This window comes from Pipra filicauda, unplaced genomic scaffold (assembly GCF_003945595.2).
Source record: "Pipra filicauda isolate LSUMZ 115617 unplaced genomic scaffold, ASM394559v2 scaffold69_size3009148_pilon, whole genome shotgun sequence".
Classification (NCBI taxonomy): domain Eukaryota; kingdom Metazoa; phylum Chordata; class Aves; order Passeriformes; family Pipridae; genus Pipra; species Pipra filicauda.
The window spans coordinates 298,948-307,849 of NW_024104864.1; the positions used below are offsets into that span (position 1 = coordinate 298,948).

The following is an 8,902-nucleotide window of genomic DNA, read 5'->3' on the forward strand; positions in this document are numbered from 1 at the left end:
TTCTAAAGTAGGGAAAGGGCTCAAGATTTTTCCTTGGTTTCAGTAGAATTAGACCTGGCCAGAGAGGGATTAAAGCTGAATTTAAACAAGAGCAAGAAAATCCAGTGCATTCAGGCAGGATGAAACATGTACATTTGGGTGGCAAAGTCAGACATATCAAAGAGCAAGGTGGTAAAACAGGTGCTTGCAAGCATCAGATTGGATTGTACAGCCTGAACTTTGAAATGTATGACCAGATGCCAGTCAAGATGTGACTGGGAAAAAGTGACAGCGAGGGTCCTGTGTCTCCTCTGCATTTCTGGCAGGGCAGGCAGCTGAGAGTGGCTGGAGCAAGGGAGATGTGGGGGAAGGACTCCAGTCCAGTCTCCCTAGGAAGAGGCAGGTAACCTGTTGAAGCTTTCTCACTCACGACTTGAGAAGCCTGTGCAATCCTTATTCATAAGGGCACCACATCTCTGTCTTACAGAAAGACCAACGGGAAAAATAATTAGGAAAAAACAGCTTTTATTTGATACTTTTATTTATATGCAAAACAGCTCACCATTCATGAGAGATATGAAAAACGCATCAGATAGAAACCAGATTTATCTATTTTCACTACAAAATATTGCATTATATAAAGCAACAGAGACACACAAAAAAACCCTGAAAAAGACTAAAATCTTTGGATAGCAGATGTGTTTTTTCTTTTTCTCTTTTGTCCCTAGAATGCGCTTCTTGTTTTAAGAGATTCACAGCAAAGAACATGAAACATTTTCAGGTTATAGATTTTTTTTTTTTGGTTGTCACAAAGGAAAGCAGTCCTGGATTTACTTTTCTTTCTTTTTTTTTTCTTTTTTTTTTAGGAAAAAATGTCCTTTCCTAAAAATATACCACACACATACACGCCCACGCTCACTCCCACACACATGCATGTATACACACACACACATATACACTCACAAAGAAACTACTTCCCTTATAAGCGATTTGCAAAGTACTTTTCAGACAGAACTATAGATCAGAATAACAACAAATCTTTTAAAAAAACTCTTCTAGTTAAGTGCTAGTGGTTGTCAATCCCACACAAGAAAATAAAGAAAAAAGGTCAAGAACAAATGCCTTGATATATATAAAATATACTTATAAACAGGAGGGGAGGGGAGGTTTGTAGTACACAAGTGCAATATAATTGGAGGGAAAAAAATAAATTAAAAAGAAAAGAAAATGACCACTGTATTGATCCCAACAAACACTCATAAAGTCAAACATAATATTCCACAGAAGAAAGTGTAAACACCCGACTATAGAAACCAATTGGCACGAAGTATCCAAAGTAAAATTGCCACCACTCTGAAAAATAAATAAATCTTGAAAAAAATAAATTGTCAACTCCTTCTACCATAAATAAAAAATAGTTATTTTTAACTGCACCCATGGGTCACACGTTTAAGGTCACAAGTAGATGTTTTTGGATATATATAAAGGGGCACTTGACAGCCTGAAGAAACAATCCGGTTTTACACTTCTCTTCGAAAAGCGGGCTTTCGGCCGGGCGGGAGCACCCCCGGGGAGGGAGGGCAGGCAGTGGGGACCCCCCCGCCCCGCCGCCCGCCCCGGGGAAGGCGCTGCCCGCCGCGGCCGGAGCCGGGGCGGCGGGCGGGGGGTGTCCCGGGGCTCCGGGCGCCCGCCGGGCGCTACACGTCCAGCACGTGGTTGAGATAGGAGATGTAGCAGATGGCGAGGCGCAGGATCTCGATCTTGGAGAGCTTCTTGTCGGGGGGCAGGGTGGGCAGCAGCTTGCGCAGCTCGGCGAAGGCCAGGTTGAAGGCCTCCACGCGGATCCGCTCACGCGTGGCGTGGGCCGAGCGGTACTTGGCCGTGGCGCGGCGCCGCCGCCGCTTCTCCTCCCGGCTCAGCGGCGGCGGGTGCAGGCCCGGCCGGCCCCCGCCACGGCCCTCCCCGCCGACACCCCCGCCGCCGCCCCGGCCCTCGCCGCCGCCGCCGCCGCCCTCGGCGGGCTCCGGGTCGGACACGCAGCAGCTGAGAGCCTGGGCGTCCGCGCCGCCCAGGGACTCCGGGTCGGAGGGCGCCGAGGAGGGGTGGTCAGAGTCGGCGGCTTGGTCCGGGCTAAGCATCATCTTGGAGGGGGCGGAGGAGCCTTCCCGGGACAGAGAAAGCGGAGAGAGCGGGTCAGGACACCGGGGATACAGGGGCAAGGCACGGGGCAGGGACACGGACACGGACACAAGGGACCTGCCGGTCCCCGCGCCTTGCCCCCGGCGCCGGTACCGCCTTAGGGAGAGCCGGGCCGGCAGCGGGAGGGCGGGTCGCGGCTCCTTCAAGGAGTACTAATGGGAGGAATATCGGGGTAAACGATGCTCCCTCATTTAACCATTCCCTTTCTAGAGTCTGACGGCAGCTTCAGCGGAATATACTCCCTGCCGTTATTCCGGGCGCTTGCTTGGGTGTAGGAACAGGCCCGGAGAGCAATAATGGAATATATTTTTTTTTCAAACAAGCTAATATCCAGTGGCTCAATATTATGTCGATTTCCCGTCCCCCACCCCGAATTTTAAGAGTCTTTTCTGGCCTACCAATTTCTGCTTAACCACTTCTCTTTCGGTAACCCTCTACGGGATCCAGGCTACAGACATGATGCTTTTAAATACACAGATCAAGGTTCCTCATGCATAACAAGGCCAGTGGGGAGATTTATTTCCCCAGTCCCTACGGGATCTGATGTATTTGCTGGGCTGTCCCCTCCGCTCTTTTCTTTGGACTCCTGTTTTCTTTTTTTTTTTACTTTTCCTGCTGCTCATTGTGCATATAGTGATTTGCCAGTTACCAAATGGGGATGTTGGGAGAATCTCGGTTTTCTAAGCGTGGGATTCAAAAAGAAACAAAACCCCAAAGCTGCGGCAGAACTTTTCCATCCTTTTAAATTTTCCCTCCTCTCCCCTCCCTGCGCGAAAAGGGGGGGAGGCTAAATAAATAAATAAATAAACGCGAACGTGCCTTTCAAAAGAAAATTGAATCGTATCTTCTTGCGGCCTCACAGAGCACCATCTGTCATGTAGACAGCAATACAAATCCGAGTGCGTCCGTGGACATGCCGGCATGTAATAAAACAATACATCAGGCAACTAGTGAATAACCTTGGACACAAATGTGTGTGTGCGTGTGTATGTGTGTATATGTGTTTACGGCTGGGGTGTCGAGTGAGGTGGGGAGCGAGACCGAGGGAGGAGGGAACATCGCGTCCTCCCTTCCCCCGAATTCAGACTGTCAAGTATTTCCACATAAAGTTTCCAGGGAAAGTCCCACTCGGGTAGCAGACCCGGTTGGGAAAAATATAATAATAATAATAATAATAATAATAATAATAATAATAATAATAATAATAATAATACGGGCAGGAGGAATTCTTCCCAGGCAGGGCTAGAGCCAAGCCTCCCCCCACGGGACGAGAAGCGGGGCACGCGTGGCGGGCCAGCGGGGCTCCAACGGGGGCCGGGGCTCGGCACTCCCCGGGGTGCGCAGGGGGCCAAGACTGGGGAGGGCGAGAGGAGAGCGCTTCCTTCCCTGGGAAAGGGCCGCCTCTTGCCAGGGCCGTCGGAAACGCTTCCTCTTCGATTTTTAATAAGGAGCGTTAATCAGGCCCACAAGGCAGGGGCAGGGAAAAATCCCGGCTAGCGCGCAGGTCAGGTATCAGCGATCTCGTGGGGCAAAAAGATGCATAAGAAAGGTTTAAAATCACCTTTCAGCTGGGATTCAAGCGAGGGGGCTCATGCGAAAGCACACTAGAGAGGGAGGATTTGCAGCGCGGTTGTACGAAAACGGGCAATTAAAGAGGTGCTTCCTGAAGAAAGTTGCTTAGAGGTTTCTCTGCAGTGTGAGTTGATTTTTTCTCTTTGGTTTGTGTTTTTATCCGTATGGTGGGTTTTAGAGAGTTGATCCAGAAAGAGACTTTTTGTCCCCGTCTCTATTTTTTTTTGTTGTTGTTATTACAGTAAATCCATCCCCCGTGCTACCTGCAAAAGGGAGATATTATTAAGGCTGCTTACCTCGGTGGAGTCGTTTGGACAGCCTCTCTCTCCAGGTCCCCTCGCCCCCTCGGCGATTCCTTTACAGTTCAAATGACCCTCCGGGAGCGGAGCATGGAAAAATTAAAAAATCAAAATCAAATCAAATTAATTACGAGCGGAAAAGTGTCCTGCTCGGATGGGTAAAGGCAGATCTCATCCCTTGCCGCGGCCTCCAGCGCTCCAGAGATAGGAGATGTAATCACCGTGTTTGTTTGCGGAGTACGAATAACAACTTAAGTTACTTACGATGCATCAGGGGAGGAAAAAGCGTTTCCCCCATCAAAGTCCTCCTCCGCCCGTTTATTCGGGGTAGCGGGATGAAGCGCCCCGGAGGCTGCGCCCAGTCGGTTTTACAGGGGGAAAAGTGCCGTCTCCCCCGCTTTTCTTCCTCCTCTTCCCCGGTCGCGATAAATAACAAAAGGGATGCTGCGACAGCACCGGCACCGTTCGGGATTATTCCCTGTCTCCCGTCCCCTCGGCCTCTCTTTTCCAGCGGCGGCCGCGCCGCTGCCGGGCCGGGCCGGACGCGGAGCCCGGGGCGCGGAGCCCGGTGCGGCGCTGCCGCTTTGTTCCGCCGCGGCCCGGCGCGCAGGCACGCCGCGGGTCGGGGTAACAATGCGTCGCTCCCTCCTTTCTTCTCTATTATCTTTTTTTTTTTTTTTTTTTTTTTCTTGATGGGGTTTTAACCTGCGGTTTTGTTAATTCACCGGTCCGGCAGAGAGGGGCAGGAGGAGGGGAGAGACGCCGTCGGAAAATGAATGTTTGGTTTAGTTTTTCTTCTAGTCCTTCAAGAACTGGCGAAGGGAGGAAAAAAAAGGATAAACGAAACCCCCATTCGTCCCTGAGCTTCCTAACTCCTCCTGCATCTTTCGAGTAAGGATAAAGGAAAATATGCGAACGCTGAAAAAGAAAAGCAAAACAAAATAAACGAAAATCTCGGCGCGGGTTCGGAGCGGCTGCGAGAGATAACGGCGGCGCAGGAAAAGGTACGCTCACAAGCACAAAAAGAAAGTGCAGTTCCTCCTCCCACCCCTCCCGGAGTGGCAAAGAAGCCAAGGAGGGGTGCGGAAGGTGGCAACGGCGAGACAGATAGACAGATAGAGCGGAGATGAGTGTGGATCCCCTTCTTGTACCAAAAGGTTTCGCCTAGAGATGGTCGGAAGAGATAAAGGCTCGGAGAAAAGGGGGCGGCATTTTTTCCCTCTTAAATTGGTATTTAATGGGAAAGCCTATTGGACAGAAACCTGGACACGAGTCACTTAATTGGACTTGACATCTGTCACAGTGTGGGAGTTTTCACAGCCCAAATATTTTCAGCAGATCAGATTCTCGCTGAATCTGTGCCACAAATTATAACAGTCGAGAGCAGCCCATGATATAAACCCTAGCCTCTGGATATACAGTCTCTAGACATGCTCGCTCCCACTGCCGTCGTCTCCCCGCCGACCAAATATCGGATACCCACTGATCTAGAAAAACACCGCTGGCATTTCGCATGTAAGATAATAAATAAGCTTTAAACATCAATTTGCATCATGTACACCAAGCATGTGGAGAATCATCAGACTGTTTTTTTAGTTCATTTGTTTTGGTGGTCCCCATGTCCTGTCTCCCACCCACCCCCAATCCCGATCTGTGGCAGTCATGGACCTGTCAGAGCCAGGGGGGGCAGAAAGGCCCCCCTGGTCCCTTTGCCTTCTGCCCTCCCTGCTCCAGTGCACAGACAATGAGGCGAGGGAGCCAGCCATGAGTCTGTGGCTTTTCTGCTCACAAGAGGCTGGATGGAGCCAGGGCCTGCACGCCAGAGCCAGGGGATGCCTGTGACCAAAGTGACTCCTCTTGCTACCGTCTTGCCCCAGTCCCTCCCAGATGGCAACACCTTCTCCACTCTGATCCTCATCACCCTCTCTGCAGATCCCTTCAAATGGGGGCCGTAGCCACTTTTCTTGGTGTAATAGTCGTCTTCTGTTGGGATTTTTCTGTGACAGGAGCTTGAGTTGGTAGGCACCCTTCAGAGCCTGCATAAAGGGGCAGCAGGAGGGTGAGTGAGACAGAGCAGAACTGGTCTTGCTGCTCACCAGCAGCTCAATGGGTCATTCCAGGTCCCATCAGCAGGATGGGTGGGGGTGAGGCGGCAGGAAAACACTTGCAGGGATCCCTGCAGTTCACCCATATGCAACAGGCTGGGAGATCTCCAAATGGGGAGAGCTTCTGCACTTATTATGATTTACAGGACCTTAATGAGAATGAGTAGCATGCCTGAATAATTTGGGGGGTTTGTCTATTTTTTTGAAAATGGTAGATACCCTAGCAAAGAATACAATCTCCCTGCATGTCACCTGGCCCTCTAGGAAAAGAAATGACTGAAAGGGGATCCTCGTGAACATTTCTCCGAGGGAAATTTAGCAATTTATCTCCCTTACCCTTCCTATAACAAGTCTCCAAGGCAGCAGGAGGCTGTCACTTGTGTACATGCTCTGACCCCACATACTGGCACTGGTTTCATAGATATCCAGCATGATCCCACTGCTTGTGTAAGTGCTTGGCCAAATTATCCTTGGCCACAATGGGACTGCCAGGAACATTCAGATGCAAATCACTGAGGCTGGGACACATCTCCATTAAGCCCAGGTTTCTGGTAACTTTCACAGGTGCTCTTTGGAGATCAGGATCTGAGCAGTTCAAGGTCATTGTGCTCCACAGTGCAAGGCCCAAGGTCGCATTCCATCAAATGACCATCCCACACTTCAATGAGAAAACTGTGAAGGAGGCCTTCTTCAGCTCTTATTTGACCACAGCTCAGTGCTGGGGGCACTTCCAGTACTTCTCAAGGTGTAAGTCTGAGGTCTCGACCCACAGAAGCTGCAGGTGATGGAATAAGTAGCTGGCTACGGCTGCTATAGGTAACAGCCAGGAAGCTGCTAATTCATGTGAGCCAGCCTGCTCTCTGCTACAGATGCTCTCATCATGTGGCTTGCTTTTTACTTTTAATTTCCAGGAAAAGACCAAAGAGTTGCTTTTCAATGCCCTTCAGCTATGATGCACATTTCTGACACCTCATAAAGCACCGGTTACTGTCACTGGGATGTGATTCCACCACTGCTCTGCTCCCAGATGGGTTAAATCTAGAGGCTCCCACCTTGGCCTGGGCATGTCTACCCCTGACCTGGGATGTCTACCCAAACCTCCCTGTTGTGATACTGCAAATCTCCCATCAGCTGCAAGACTCAGGGTGGTCTCTGTATCTTTAGCCTTAAAAAGCCAGTCAGAAATGCTGGAGCTGACAGCCTGTCTCTTGTCTGAGCATACAAAACCCCAAGGCCCAGAAGCAGAGCCAAATTCTCCCAGCGCAGAGCTTTCCTGCCTCTCGTCACTCAAGCTGGAGGAAGAAGCTGGTTTCAAGAGCTTAACATTCACAGGGCCAACTGGCCCAGGTGTGGAAGTCACCAGAAACAATCAGATATTAAGGGTTAAAAGTGCAATTGATGGAAACTAGAAGTTCCACTTTGACAAAGGAGGGATGACTAAAGCTCTTCCTCAAGCTTTTTGTGTCTTTTCCTTAGGAAATAGCTTGCAACAAGTGGAGACCTGCATGTTGGGAATCAGTATGGTCCCAAAGAAAGCTGCATAGATGAAAGGCCACCTTATGATTTGCATCCCCCAATATAGGCATGGCCAGTGCAAGTCTATGGTCTTCACTAAGGAAGTACCTTACTGGCATCAAGACAAGCTGAGATTCCCAAACTGTATCAAAGATGACCTCAATGGCAGGAGTAGCATTGGTTTGGCTTCTCTGTAAAAGGTCAAACTGCAACCTACAAGCTGCACGCAATGAAGAAAAAGTGAATAAGAAAAACAGAGGCCCAACAGGGGTCTCCAGTTTGTACAGACATCCAGGGATATTGTATGGCTGCGGCCTTACCGCAGTCTAAATCCATGACCATGAGCCTTGAAGCACAGGTGGACAGCCATCTCATGGAGGAGAAGATGGGATTATAATTTGCTGCGCTGGAGGGCTGTGAAGGGAGCCATGAGCATCTCTTTCTCTTTACTTGGCTTGAGACAATACTCCCAAGGCTGGAGGTATAGGAGAAGTGGAAGTGGTTTCCTGTGGATGGCATTGCAGCTCACCTGTTCCTTCCCAGCAACTTCTTAAGTCTAACAAGAATGAAAGGTGTCAGGAGAAAGATTCAATATCAATAAAGACATATCCCACCTTTGTAGGGACCATCTTATTGAAAAGCAAGAAGAAAATCACTCTGTTTGACTTTCAGGGCTTGCTGACAACCCAGTAAAACTTTATGAACCAGACTGTTCACTAGAGAAGACCTAGCATAGAGCTAATACTAGTTAATTCATTAATGATAGCAAATAAAAGTTGCCCACTGCTATGAGACTTACAGCAAAGCATCACAGGCCACCAGACAATATCAAATCATAAGTGGTGCTGAATTTGTGACAGAGCCTCACAACTCAGAGTTTTTCAGAGGCCAGTGGGATTGGACTATGGAAAGGCAAGATTCAGAAAAGGATTATCTTCAGGGTATAGTAGGAAGAGACAGGACTGAGAACAGTACTGCCATGTGAGAGGAGGTACTTATTTGTGTGGGCATCTCATACTCATGTCACATGATGATTTGAAGGTGATGTCATTTGTGAGAATAGTCTGGGTTGGTGTGTACCCCCTAAAAGTTTAAAAGGTTGTAGCACTAACACCCTGAAGTGTCCATTTGCCCCAAGGAGATGTCCTTCTGGCCTGGGAAAGTAGAATAATGAAAGAATCCAGCTGCTTTCTCCAGCACTGGCCCGGGTATTAGGAAAGTCATTTTTCACTT

At 49.2% G+C, this 8,902-nt stretch overlaps 1 protein-coding gene across 3 annotated transcripts; it reads right to left on the reverse strand.

Annotated features, from left to right (window-relative positions):
- Positions 1–487: 487 nt before the first annotated feature.
- On the reverse strand, positions 488–5,234 carry NHLH2 (nescient helix-loop-helix 2). 3 transcript variants are annotated; one of them, XM_039388918.1, is made up of 3 exons: positions 4,314–5,228; positions 4,047–4,124; positions 488–2,140 (listed from the first exon to the last, which is right to left on the reverse strand). In XM_039388918.1, exon 3 carries the CDS (start codon positions 2,118–2,120, stop codon positions 1,677–1,679), a length of 444 nt encoding a protein of 147 aa, XP_039244852.1. In that variant the 5' UTR covers positions 2,121–2,140; positions 4,047–4,124; positions 4,314–5,228; the 3' UTR covers positions 488–1,676. The 3 variants fall into 3 exon arrangements, with proteins under 3 accessions (XP_039244852.1, XP_039244851.1, XP_027586039.1); XM_039388917.1 differs by having other exon boundaries at positions 488–3,048; positions 4,047–5,234; XM_027730238.2 differs by having other exon boundaries at positions 4,047–5,225.
- Between the last annotated feature and the right edge of the window lie 3,668 nt (positions 5,235–8,902).

What these genes read in the sequence shown, in the direction of transcription:
- NHLH2 (XM_039388917.1), bottom strand. Translation starts at nt 2,120, where the DNA reads ATGATGCTTAGCCCGGACCAAGCCGCCGACTCTGACCACCCCTCCTCG.